The sequence below is a fragment of the Paroedura picta genome, chromosome 3 (assembly GCF_049243985.1).
Source record: "Paroedura picta isolate Pp20150507F chromosome 3, Ppicta_v3.0, whole genome shotgun sequence".
In the NCBI taxonomy this organism is placed as follows: domain Eukaryota; kingdom Metazoa; phylum Chordata; class Lepidosauria; order Squamata; family Gekkonidae; genus Paroedura; species Paroedura picta.
This window is the reverse complement of record NC_135371.1, coordinates 25067681-25081855: the sequence shown is the minus strand read 5'-3', so window position 1 is coordinate 25081855 and position 14175 is coordinate 25067681. Positions and strand designations below refer to the sequence as shown.

The 14175-nt window shown below is 46.8% G+C and overlaps 1 protein-coding gene across 10 annotated transcripts in view; it reads left to right on the top strand.

Annotated features, from left to right (window-relative positions):
• FRMD4B (FERM domain containing 4B) overlaps positions 1 to 14175 on the top strand; it is a 266219-nt gene that overhangs the window by 244565 nt on the left and 7479 nt on the right. For 9 of the 10 annotated variants that reach the window (XM_077325142.1, XM_077325143.1, XM_077325144.1 and 6 more), the window contains 4 exons: positions 3096 to 3149; positions 7188 to 7338; positions 8169 to 8336; positions 10835 to 11634. In XM_077325142.1, the coding sequence (XP_077181257.1) occupies positions 3096 to 3149; positions 7188 to 7338; positions 8169 to 8336; positions 10835 to 11634 (1173 nt within the window). The remainder of the gene's footprint in view (positions 1 to 3095; positions 3150 to 7187; positions 7339 to 8168; positions 8337 to 10834; positions 11635 to 14175) is intronic. The other variant, XM_077325139.1, reaches the window with a different exon arrangement.

The following is a 14175-nucleotide window of genomic DNA, read 5'->3' as shown; positions in this document are numbered from 1 at the left end:
CCACATACAGCCAGTCTGGGACTTACTTCTTTGGTGCTTCCTCAGCTCCAGCACAGTGGGGGTGTGTTCTGCAGAGCTCTTAGGTTTGCCAACCTCTAGCTGGTTAGAATTGATTTCCAGCTCCAGTTCTCCTGGAGCAAATGGCCACTTTGTAGGGTGGAATCTATGGTATTATCAACAACTGAAATTCTTCCCTTTCCCAAGCCCTCCCTTTCCTAGGCTCTGACCATCCTCCCCCAGGTATTCCCAGTCTAGAGCTGGCACTCCTAGGGGCTCTGGTCCTGGGTTCATTTCCTGCCCAGCAGAGGCCTAGTAGGGCTTCCCTTGGAGGCTTTGGCACGGTGGCCCTTGGCTCCTGGAATGTTGATGGCAGGACTCTTTGTCAAGCTAAACAGGGTTGGCCCATCCTTGTCCCTCTGGTCCTCCTTGATTCTTCAGGCTCTTCCAATGAAGACTCTGAGTTTGAGCCCTTGGGCTGGTCAGAGTAGGTCATGACAGATCCCTTTTCTCCTCCGGGAGTCTACTCATTTCCTGAGGAGAAAAGAGATTTCTGTTCTTCCTTCTGGCCATGGCATCAGCTCTGTATACCTTAACTATAATCCCAGTGCTGAAAGTTCTATATAGAACTTGTGTGGTTAGAAGAGGAGGAGACCATGGATTGATTAATGCAAAGCCCTTTTTGGTTCAGTTTTCCTTGAAAAATATTCAAGAATATAATATTTGCATGGTGTCACAAAGAACAGAAACAAAAAGAAAGAACTGTTTGAGGACTGTATTTTGGAATTTGTATTTCCTATCCTGCCCTATAGGGTCTAAGCTAGCACAACAGGGTTGGCCTTGCTTTGTACTTGGATGGGAGTTCAGGGCTGCTAGGCAGAGACAGGCAATGGCAAGCCACCATTGCGTCTTGCCTTGAAAACCTTCCTGTGTCTCCATACGCCAGCTGCGATTGTCCTTAACAACAGTCCTGCAGGGAAAGGTGATTTGAACATAGGTTTGCTCAGCTCTGATTTGGCACTTTGTTCACTGCACAGCAGTAGCTGTCAGTGATGTGACTGTTTTTAATGGATGTGTTTCAGTAACCCACCAATCGAGGCATATGGCCCACTGAATAATAATGGGGGGACATTAGATTACTCTGATGGTTTCTTTGCATATAAAGATCTCTGTGTTAAATTGGCCCTGAGGCCAGTGGGCTTACAAGTGTGTAACTTTGCTTAAAAATGGTACCAGGTATATGATATCGAGATGGGAAAGTCCCTCTTGGGTAATTGTAAAGGGCATCCTATTCTGCAGTTGGTACTTCCTAAATTAAACTTCAGTTGTTCACATATGAAGTGTCTTGTGAATTCCCTATGGATCGAAATCTGCCCTGGTGTCAAGGATATTTACTTAGAAGAAAGTCCCTCTGAAATATGATATGCTTACGACTGGGTTAAACATATTTCTCTAACTCCCCGAAGACTAGAAACAAAGTGAGAATGGTATGCTTAAATATTTTTAAGAACTGCTCGGGTCTAAAAAAAACAACTAAAGAGGGCAGGGGGACAAATGCAAATATGCCAAAAAAACACGGGTATGGGCTAATTCAAAGAGAAGATGCATACAGATAGGGAGAGCCAGGCACTAAGTGTGCCTATGATTCAGAACACTTTTCAAAGTATAAGGACTAGATACTTGCTATTCTACAATAGAAACAGAGATGCTTATCAAAAGTTATTGCTTCCTGTATATTGTCCCGCAGGACTTGGGCCACTCACAGTTATTTTAGCAATAATATATGTTGGGAAATTCCCCATCTTCTTGTATTAATGACTGTTTCACGGTCCTTGCCCTCTACGTCTCAGCCTCTGCCAGAGTCACAACTGTAAATGATACCCTATAAAATAAATAGTTAACGTTTCTCACGTGTACAATCCATTTTAATAGTGTTGGCTGGCTTGCTACGGATGTACGGTATGCTTCCCATTAAGAATCTCACTCTGGACCTGCTGCTCCCTCCTTAATTCTGTCCATGCAGAAATTCTGGCCGTGGTTAGCCATCTCACCCTTCCGAAACAACCACTTGCTCCTCTTTTGTTCTGGTGGCTTTCCAAAAATTGAGGACTGGCCTTCTGGTACAGCTGCAAAAAGTCTTGCAGCTGTAGGTTTTTCAGAGTGGCTCAATAGGCAACATTGTGTGAGAAAGGTCTTTGCCGTCTCCCTCTCTGGCACCCTCCTTGGGGAACAGGAGATTAAGCGTGCGCTTGGCAGTCATATCCAGACTCCTGTCGGTGTCACTTGTCATAGGCTGTTTGCTTGCATGTCCAGGCTGAGGGCAGGATGGTCTCCTAACACTTGCGCCGAATGCAGCAAATGGTGCGCATGGCCTCACAACAGTTGACAATCTAGCCATGGCAAAAGAGAAATGTTTAAAACTGCCAGACAGCTGACTTGTCTAGCGTCAGTTCCTCGTGGCATCAGTGCTTAGCTGGATGTTCTGACCATATATATTATATATATTTGTTATATCAGGCTTTCTCAGCCAGGGTTTCGTGGAACCCCTGGGTTTCTTGAAAGCCCTGGAAAGGTTTCCCAAATGGGTGGGAGTTAATTAATATGTTTTTTCTTAATTTGTTAAAGTGATAAGACCATATATGATCATGTTGACCTGCCCCCCGCTGCCAAAATGGCCAATGGTGGGCACGGAAGGAGTGGGAAGGGGAGGTGCCCCAGGAGGGCATGTACACATCTATGCTTCCCAACCATATTCTGCACAATCACACCACTTTGGGGGTTTCTCAAAGCCAGAAAAATGTTTCAGGGGTTTCTCAATGGTAAAAAAGTTGAGAAAAGCTGGGTTATATAATGCCTCAGCTATTGGGGTGGCTTTAAGTGTGAGGTTGTCTGGTGGCTTGCTTTGGCCTTTAGCCCTTCCCATATTAACATGGTTTACCATCACATCGTAACATGGGGGGGGGGACCATGGTAACATTCACTTGAGCATATACCAGCAGGAGTGGCTATCAGGCATCAGGCATGCTAACTATATCTCAATTGAAGCTTATAACTTGAGATATTAGTCTTCTTAACCATGCCCTTTTCTTTTCCCACAGATGACATCATCCCATCTGAGAGCAGCTCTCTATCCGATACGACGTGTGACGATGGTTAGTGACTCCTGGTTGTGAGATCAAGTCTATCAGCATCATGAACTAGACCAGTGGTTCTCAACCTTCCTAATGCTGCAACCCTTTAATACAGTTCCTCATGTTGGGGTGACCCCAACCATAAAATTATGCAAGTGTTCTTTCATAGAAATTAAATTGAAACTGAGCTATGGCGTGAAGATCCATTGTCCATGATTGTATATAAATTGGATTTCCCCCCCGGGGTTTCTCAGTTCAGTTCTGCCTCTTGTCCCACTATGCCGATCGCACTCTTTTCCGCTGCTCCAGACAGACTAATGCTCTATCTCGATCTACCCCACAAGGCTGTTGTGTAGATGGCGCCCCCCCAGCCAAGCTGCTTGCCCTGCCACGACCCATGTGAAAGGGTCATTCAACCCCCAAAGGCATCCCGACCGCCAGGTTGAGAACCACTGAACTAGATTGTGATGTGTTCAGCTAATTGCAGTTTGCAATGAAAAGCAACCCTTACATCCTCACACTTACATGCTCTGTGCCATCCCATGAAGAGCAAAGGTCCAATGCCTTTTTTTTGGGGGGGGGGGGTCAGACGACAGGGTCGCCAGAAAGTTTTCCATCAGCATGAGAAGATGAGGAACTACTGGCTCATCCTCATTTTGAGCAAACCACAACAGGATTGTGTCATCCGGGCGCAGCCATATTATCGAATGTTAGCAGGCCAACTTTTGTGTGGTCCCCAACCCCCGGTCCAGAGACTGGTACCGGTCCGTAGATCAGTTGGTACCGGGCTGCGGCTCCGCCTCATCCTCCTCCCTGGCTGCTGCCTCGGGGGCTGCCCTGCCACTCTGCCACCGGCTCACCTTTGGTGCTCTCTGGTGGCCACCATGGCTGGGGCTCCCCCTCGTCATGTCACTGCGAAGCTGCTGCTGGCAGCGCCCCCCCAGTTGGCGGCTGGAAGTCAGGGGCGCCAGCAGGAAAGCATGCGGAGCAGGGGCTCAGGCGGCGGTGGTGACGTCCCTCAGCAAAAGACTACCCCCCTCCGGGCCTCAGTAAAATTGTCAGAAGTTGACCGGTCCCCAGTGATAAAAAGGTTGGGGACCACTGTTCTTAGGGACAGCCCTCCACTCTTAGGAAAAGCAGCTCAAGGCTTGGACTGTATTTTCCTTGCAAACTAATCCCTCACAACTGGCCATGCTTCATAATAATGGACTACTGATCTATGGCACCCATTGGGCTCAAGTGTAGCCAGCCAAGCCGTTACATACAAACCCTCCAAGATGTGATAATACAATGCAGAAAATAGAAGTTCTGCTAGAAGTTCACAGCCACCTTTATCTTTCTTACAAAATAAATTGTGGGGGAACTTTTTTGCTTCATCTGACTTGACACTGAGTAGGAGGAAGTTTGACCTGTGGATTCTGTCTCTGATGTTCAAAAATTATCCTACAATAATTAATGAGCAGCTCAGGTTATTCTGATCTTCTCTCTGTTTGTAGTTCTTTTTCCTCCAACCCATCTGGCCATCTGTCTTTTGAAAACTCTCCAGAACAATGATTCTGCAGCTGAAGTTACAGAAGAAAAAAAATTGAGTCAAAACATGTTACATGCAGTAATGATCAGAACACATCCCTACATGAGAAAAAAATGGTCCAAAAACTTTGTAACAGATCAGAAGGCAACTGATACAGGCCCTATGCTCAAGATCACTCCAAAAGCCATGCAAGAAACCAGTGCAATCCGAGAGCATGTGTAATGTCCAGTCCAAGAGTTTGTGTAATGTCAGCCAAGGAATAACCATAGCTCAGGAAATAGACAATTGAGCATCTGAGTTTGCATAAGGGACTCTGGCCTAGCCCTTTGGACCAAATTCTTGTTTCAGCAAGAAGTTTTGGCCTTTGGGTAATGTCTTATAGTTAAGTCAAGTATTAAGGCAAGTGTGGCAAGAAAGTTCATAGAGAACCAGCAAAGACTTGACTGTTTGTAGGGTTAGAGTAGTGAAGGGCAGGTAAGCTCCAGGTTTCCTGGAACTTGCAAAGTTCTGTCACTTGTACATGTCCAATGAATGTCTATATTTATTGGCTTCACAAAACGTGCTCTCTTTGGCTGGTTTCTCCCCAATGCCTTGTGTGTGTTTTATGGTGGCCCTTTGAATTAATGACCTCCAAAATGCCCTATCATTATCAGCCCAGCTCAGGTCTTGCAAACTGAGGGCTGTAGCTTCCTTGATGGAGCTAATCCATCTCAGGTGTTCCTAGCATGATTGTCTTTTCCTGTGACTCTTGTCTTCTCCTAATGTGACCGAAGTACAATAGTCTCAGTTTCGGCATTTTCATCTCTAAGGAGAGTTTTGACTTGTACACACCTTAAATGTGTAAGCTGGAAAAATAACCGTTCCCTATTTTTAAAAAATATAAACATTCCCGTCAAACTTAATAAAATATTAATTGTCCATCCACCGAATTATTACAAGAGTACACAATACATCGCAAACACAATAATGAAATTACTGACATTAAACGCAAAGTGTGAGTTTTCCAAAGAACTGCTAATGAGGTTTTTTAAAAGAAGAGAACCAGTCTGGTAACTCAGTTGCTTAATCCTGAATGATACAGCTCCCTATCTCACACACAAACAAGCAATCAGGATCCTTTTATATGTTTTCAAGATTTCCAGGATTTATTTAATTGCCATAAATAATATCTGGGTTGGGTATTTCCTGCCAGCTACCTACAGTCTGAACCACACTCCTTTGACTAGTCATTAGCTATCAGGAAACTCCCTCCCTCCCTTCCTGCTCATTATCGCTTAAACTGATATATGTAACATCTTTGAGCTTGGCTGTGTAAAGTGCCTGTTCACTTCGATCCAGCAAAACTTTTTTTATTGTCTCCTGATTAAGATGACCAGATTTTCCCACTTTTGGAGGGACATCTGGGGGTACCTGGCAAATTGTACTTATGTTGAAATTTTAAAAATATATTAGAATACTGTTTTTGCGTTCTATGCGTTCTATGAAACTTTTTGTTGCTCCATATAGACCAGTGGTCCCCAACCCCCGGTCTGGGGACCGGTCCCGGTCCGTGGATCAGTCGGTACCGGGCTGCAGCTCCTCCAGGTCCTCCTCCCTGGCTGCTGCCTCGGGGGCTGCCCTTCAACTCTGCCACTGTTTCACCTTTGGCGGTCTCCAGCGGCCACCATGCTGGGGCTCCCCCTTGGTGTGGCACTGCACAGCTGCTGCTGGCAGCACTCCCCAGTGGATGGTGGGAAGTCAGGGGTGCCGACGGGAAAGCAAGTGGAGCAGGGGCTCAGGTGGCAGCAGCGACTGCCCTTGGCAAAAGACTACTCCCCCCGGGCCTCAGTAAAATTGTCAAGCATTGACTGGTGATAAAAAGGTTGGGGACCACTGATATAGACCAAATTTTTAATCAAGAACCTCCCCGGTCAATGGTGTCCCTGCTTTACCAATGATAAAATCTGGTCACCTTATATTCTGGAAGAAATGAATTTTTAAAAATGATACAAGTAAAATTGAGTTCCCGTCTCTTAGAGCTAGATCCAACGTAGACTATGTTGTGTTAGTGGGATATTAGTAGTCCTCCTGTAGAGTTTCTGTATGGCTAGCTGCTGCGGCCCAGCTGTTGTGCTTTTGAGAAAGACTTAGAATGCAAAGCGGAGCCAACAACTGCTCCACCACAAGCCATTTGCTTCCACATGGATGGCGTTCCAAACATAAACTCATGAAAATAACAACCTTCACCCTCGCCTTCAGAGTTTCACATTTCAGTGGGCTAATTTCCTTTGCCTTCGTTCTAAAAGGTACACGTCTAAATATGGATCTTGGGGGCTACTTCTTGCTTGTTTTGGTCCCACTTCAGAAATACCAATGTTTTCTCCAAAGCCTAAAACTCTTGTTTGGGGGAGGAGGGAAGAGCCTCTGGAGCAGAAGTACCAAATATATCTGAATGGGATGTCCCATTCAGCAACATGGGCTGAAAAGTTACAAGACATGGCAATGCCCTTTCCCTAAGGTTTAATCATATGTGTGTGTTTTTTTTAAAGGAGGCAGTGATTCCCTTGCTGTTCCAGGCCAGAGAACAAACCACGCACCCTTTTCTCCAAAATCTCCACCACCCAAATCTCTTGGAGTGGAGAGACTCCATCTCAGGAAGTCATCCATGAATGAGCCATTCCTGGAATCGAGACACTCCAGGTACTGAATTCCTCACTGTGCCAAAAAGTGCAGCTCGTTTATCCCTGCTGGCTTACTTTTCCATTCAGTCATTGGACTGTCATCGACTTGAGCATGAGATTTTGCAAATCATGTTTAGTGTATTTATTTACCTATCGTTTGTTTGATACAGGAGGAGAAGAAGCAGGCACAGTGGCTTGAGACTTTTGTCTGAGTAAAGGGTGGTTTTGAGGCCTTTCTTTGAAAAACTGAGATTCTTATTTTATCATACCACTCCGGGAACTAGGTTAGAAGAAACATAATAGTACTGTGTGGCCTGTAATTAAAGCTCCTGTTGACTCTGGGCTGGATCCAGTGCACCTCCGCCCACATGCAAAGGGCTCTTGAAACCTCTTCTCTGTACTGCAGCCCTTTATGTCCGGTGGAAAGCGGCTCTGTGAAGCACAGAGAACTGCAGTGGGGATGAAAAAGAGACCCCCAGAGCATGCTCAGAACTGCACGAATGCATCCATGTGGCTTTTAAAATCCCTGGTGGCATTTGAAAATGTTTTCCATCCCAGGTTGCCTAGGACTGCTGGTCCCATTAGCCCGATGAGGGACGAATGCCTTCTTAATGCTTATATGTTCCCCCTTTCTTTTTTGTGTTTCTAGCTATGCTTTTTAGCTTCCACCTTCCTGGCTCTCAGCATAATGGCTGCTCCCCAAACTGCTCCACAGTGAAATGTTTTCGTGGACTTTATTCGCACTAGTAGCCCTTGCCCTTAGCCTTGCTTCTGTCTTCTAGAAATCTTGCGCTTTTCTGTCTGTAGGCAAGTATTGCCAACGCTCTTCTGCTTTGCATTTTATTGAAGATATTGGGAAGGTGGCCACATACTGGACTCCTCTGTTTATAATCACAGAGATCCCTTGTCGACACACAGCAGTCCGTACAGAACGGTGGAGAGGCAGAACCACGGAGGGAGAAGCATGCCCACGACACCGGTTCTCACTCGCAATGCCTACAGCAGCACTCACTTGCAGTAAGTTGGCTTCCCTCTCCCCCTGCCTGTGCCGGGATAAATATTGCCACATTTCAAGAGGCTTGTCATGGGTTGAGATTACAGTCATGAACGACTGAGCTCTGCTGAGAGACTGGTTTCCCAGAAGCAGAGCTTCCACCCAGAAACAAGTCCACGCTGTTCCCTTAGATGTCACATCCAAGAGTGGATCGTCATGAGACCGTCTTTGGCTCTGGCATTTGTGTTTTTCAGACAGAGTTCTTCCCCCGTGAAGCCACAGCTGCATTTTTAGTGGGTTTCTTTCCAGATTTTGAGATCGGGAGACAATCTACTTTGTACTTGGCTGTAAGGGATGCCCTTCAGAGATAGCTCAGGTGTACATTCAGAGGAAAATAAAAGAATGTATGTGCTTAGGTGTGCATTTCACTCATTTCCTTTCAGTTTAGACCCATTCTTCGGTAGCTGCATTGTACTTTCAGAAAGGCTTTGAACTCTACCCGTGTTGTCCGTCAGATACAGGCAGTCAGCAGAAAATCAGATGTTGAATCCTTACCCCAATTTATGGAGTCAGGCAATGGATTTGAATAGGGACAGAGTAGGTTCACTCGCAAAAGGCCCACCAACTTTGATGGGAGGGGGAGGCAATCCTTCTATGGTCTCTCCATTCCTTGGCCACCCTGGCATGTGATAAAACATTAAAAACTAAATGTGTACGGCCAGGCCCAGGGAAGGACTCCTCTTTCCATAATTAATGCCAGGAACATCCAGCATCTGGTTCTACTTACAGGCAATGCTTTAAAAAAAAAAAAACACCATTATTATTTGCAAATGTAGGGCTGCAACAGATGTTGGACATGACCTGATCCTCCCACCCAAATGCCTCCAGCAAAATCAAAGGTTGGCTTTAGGGAACTTGGGCCCATTTAAAAGAAATTAGAGCTTTACAAATGGTGAAATTTATACAGCCAGTAACTCTCTGATTGAGCTCTTGTGCATTTAAATATCTATTCAGAGACGAGCAATTGGCTGGATGCTACTCTGCTCCTAAAATAATTATATAAAATGGCCTGCCTGGCAGGTTGGGTTCATAGTAGTAGTTGTCAAATTTCTGGAACTGAAATAAACCCCTGCAGAAATTCCCTCTTTTAATTTTCTGTCCCAAGAGAACATGTCCCATCCTTTGCTCACTCTTGTGCTTTGAATAACTATATATTTCTACATCTCTGTTTATACTGTAAACTGGATGTTGACTCTCACTCTCGTCTTAATTTATTGCTGATAAATATCTACCACTGAATGTATCAGCATCCCCAGATACCAGGAAAGTCCCCTAATGGAAATGTTCTTTGTTCCCTTTCTCTGTTCTGTTGACCCAAAGGATGCAGAAATGAGCCATAACAATACCTTTTACCAAAGCTTTATTGCTTGATGTTCATACAGGGCCTGGCCCAGGTGAACCTGGTCCAGTTCACAAATACATATTCATGACTTGATTGCAACATGAGGAAGCTTTCATACCACATAATCTAGAGACATGCTGGGCTGGCATCAAGAGAGGCATGTGCATGTGAATCAGAGCTGTGCTTCATGGCTTAGCATCATCTATGATAATCTAATGCAGCCTGACAATGGTTAGGTTGGGACTAGAACACAACCGAACCACTAGTCCAGGGCTGGCCATACTGTGGTTCTCCAGAGGTCCATGGTCTACAATTCCCATGAAAATGCTGATGGTGGGGGCTCATGGGAATTATAGTCCATGGGCATCCGGAGAGCCACAGTTTTGGCCACCCCTGTGTCTAGTCCAACCTTCTATTATGCTGTTGTACTTCTTACCTGAAGCATCTATCCCTCATTCCCGTGGAAGACTCAGACTTCTACACTTTCTTTGGTAGTTCGCTGTTACTGAACTGCTCTGAGATGCAGGAAGCATTTAACTCCATTTAACCTAAGATTGCTTCCACATGGGGATCTCACTACAGAAGCAACAGGTTGTGTTTTTTTTAATTACTCTTATTATTTGGAATCCTACAAGACATTATCATACATTCTCCCACTTTCTAGTTCCCCCTGCCCCAACTCACCTTTCTGGAAGGATGATGCCCAAAGCAGGTTTGAGGAAAGTGCGGGTTATGGTAACTCCCCCTCCCCCTCGGCTCATGCCCAGCATTTCCCCCACGGCCTGCCATTTTTATCCAGCCCACCACTGGTTGTTTTTATTCGCGGTTAGCCAAGAAAAATCATCATTATAGTACTAAAGCATGTATAGGATGAGCAGTACTGATTTTTAAAGAAGAAAATGGCGAAAGGACTGCTGCGAGATTCGTGATGCAAAGGGAAAGCCCAAATGCAAAAGTTGCATTGCTGCTGCAAAGGCTTTTGCCTTTACCGCAGCAATGCAAAATGGGGAAGGGCCCCCATGCAGAAGATACTTAAGTACTTATTGCACCTTGCCCTTCCCTGTCCTGGGCTTAGCTGTCTACTGTGTTCGTAATACACCCAATTTTCTGCCTTTGCAGGCCAGACGTTTCCCCCCAGCACTGCCGACAGCGGAGAGGCAGCTTAGAGTCTCAAACCAACTTGGTGTCTGAGCCTGCGAGCGAAAAGCCATTATTCACGCTTTCAAAATCCCAAAGGAGCAGCAGTACAGAAATCCTGGACGACGGATCATCCTACACCAGCCAGTCGAGCGCGGAATACTGTTGTGTCACCCCAAGCCCCTACTACACTGCCCAGACCCTTGACAATCGCACACGGAACAGGCGGCGATCTAAGAAACAGAATATTTCCGCCGCCAATTCGGGAAGCATGCCAAACCTAGCCCCAAAAGACGTCCGAAATGGCATTTATCAAAAAAGTCAAGGGCAGCCGTCAGCCAACAGCTACATTTCCGCCTATGCCCCTTACGTGGAATGCGATGTGTACTGTAACGGGGGCTACGTGTACGAGAACGGCACAGAGGGGCAATATGCCGTCAACCCTTCCTACCGCTCATCGGCACACTACGGATACGAGCGCCGGTATCGGGAATTCAGGTCCTTCCACGAGGACGAGATGGAAAGAGTGCCGCACAACCCCTACGCCACCCTGCGGCTGCCGCGGAAGCAGTCTGCAAAATCTGAGCACATCACCAAAAACATTCACAAGGCCTTAGTAGCGGAGCATCTTCGCGGTTGGTACCAGCGCGCCTCTGGTCAGAAAGACCCGGGCCTTGGCCTGCAGGCAGGCTTTGACGACAGAGGATCCCAGAGAAGCCTGGGCTTTGCTGGACTGCAGGTACCAGGTTGTCCGAGCAGCCGTGCGTCGTCGTTCTCATCAGGTACCAAGCTGTTTGCTCCTTGTGTTTTCCCTTTCCCTTGTTTATATCTCTGTGGTCCTCAATAACGTCTGAACCCAACCTAGCAACCCCTGGAAGGCCAAGTTCCCCTGGGCATGGCCACTTCCCTGTTCGTTTCAGGGGCGATTTCATTCCTCCTGTTTGTACCTGACCTGGATAGGCCAGGCAGGCCTGATTCAGTCGTATCTCAGAAGCTAAGTAGGGTTAACCCTGGCTAGCATTTGGATGGGAGACCCCCAAGGATTTGGTTGGTGGCAGTTCCTCCAAAGAACACTAGGGAGGTAGGCAATGGCATAATAACTGCAAATCTCCCTTGCATAGATGCCAGACAATCCTTGGATCTCCTGGCTACACTACACACATTCCATGCAAGAAATAAATAAGGACGCAATCCCTGTTGCCCTTGGAGAGCTGCTCGGCTGTGATTAATGGGTGAAAGCTTCCTGCATGTCTCAGAGCGTGTGCAGGGCTCCGAACAGGATGAGAGAGGCCATCCAGAGACATGTGGATGACCAGGCCTCCTGGCACTGACCCAGAGGCAATGCCCCTGTTCTTAGAAGATTCATCGGTAGAGTCATTAGTGCAGATTTTTTGGAACCAAGTCAAATAAGCATGCATGGTCCACAGCCCTGCCCTCAGAGATGCATTCGTCCATTGTGCCCCTTCCTGCATCCCACATTTGCAGAGGCTCAGGAGAGGGGAGTTGCAGCATCTGGTTCTTCCTTCTTTCTACTGGGTCTCTCCTGCCCCCTCACCAGCTTTTTACTGCCCTGCTTCTAAGCCCGTGCAGGTCTGCACAACATGCTTCACACACACAGTCAGTTCCCTTGACCTTGCAGTCCTTCATGGCTTTAAGGGAGCCTTAGACTGCTTCTTCAGCCACTTTTCCCCCTTCCCGGGACTCTGGATGGGCTGGGCATCAGAGAGCTGCTGACAGCAGTGACATTGGGGTCTTAAAGGGCTCCAACTGCATCACTGCTGTCACAGCTGCCTTCTTCATGGTTGCCATGATGGGTTTCCAGGTTACCATCCTGAGGTTGTGGCAATGAGGGCAAACCCTGCTCCCAGACAATAAGACACTCAGGCCAGCTCCAGGGGAGGGATGTTCAGAACAATGAGAGCTTCGGAGCTCTCAGCAAACTCTGCTTCTAGAATATCTAACACTAGAAAGCTTCTTCTATCCACCTAACTTCATATTGGCATCACTTCAGTGCCCTGCATTAGGAACTGCCCCAAAACCTATTTGGGAAGTGCAGTGGCAGATACCTGGCTCCTGAAGGATATGAACTGTAGAGCAGATATGGGAAAGAAACAGCATTGGGGCCTGTTAATTTGGGGGCCCAAGCCAAGGTGCCTAACACTGCATGCTTTACACTGTCCCAGTACACCATGAGGAACACCTGTTCCCATAGGAGCCTCCCTGAGGCACAGCTGCTCTGTAGTTAAGCAGGCGGGATCATGGAAGGAGACCTTCCCTGTTAGGGCATCACCCCTATGGAACACCCTTCCTAACCTAGTCTCCATTTGGCTCAGCCGCTGTTTCTGTTGTGATATTCTGTTGGGAGTTCTTTCCCTCTGGTTTTGTTGGGTTTCACTTACCTTTGATGTAACCTGCCCTGAGTGCTTTCTCAGGGAAAAAAATCAGGTATTATAATTCTGTGTGGGTGTAGACTATGCAGAGGTAAGCAAGAAAAATCCACCCCCTGTTCTTCAGATTGCAATGTGAAACAAAGATAAAGCATTTGGACAGGTGCTATTTATTATTTGTCCGTGGGTTATTCTGGTTTGCGCCCACAAATGCGCAAATGACTTGTGGAAATCACGGCAACAGGATAGAGCAATGGCCGCCAGTCTGGATGGCTTTAACTGTGGGTTAGACAGATCATTGGAGGGCAGAGGCATTAGTGGCTATTGTCCATGGTGATTATGTGAAGCCTCCCTGTTCAGAGGCAGGAGCACTCTGAATGTCAGTGCTGGAGGCAATGTTGAGGGGTAAACCTTTGACCTCAGTGCCCTATTTGCAGACCTTCCAGACGTGTCTGGTTAATCACTTTGTGAAAGAAGATGCTGGAGTAGATGGTTTGATCCAGCATGGTTGCTTTGATGTACTCACCATGGTGGTGGTGGAAAGTGCAGTGAAGTCACAGCTGACTTATGGTGACCCCGTAGGGCTTTCAAGGCAAGGGGCATTCAGAGGTGGTTTGCCATTCCCTGCCTCCACATCATGGACTTAGCATTCCTTGGTGGTCTCCCGTCCAAATACTAACCAGGGCTGACCTTGCTTAGCTTCCAAGATCTGGTGAGATCAGGCTAGCCCGGTCAGGGGTCATCTCTCTATGGGCCGCGATAAATCTCTCTTTGATTCTGTATATGGTTTGGTGCACCTCCCAAGGCGACTGTTAGGTATATGAGTAGCCAAAGATGTAACTGCCTTATCAGCTGTACTTCCAACGAGACTGGTTTGAAGGCAGTTTGCTGCTCCAGTATTTGCCCACTCTATTCACTGGGTTTCCTGCTAGATAA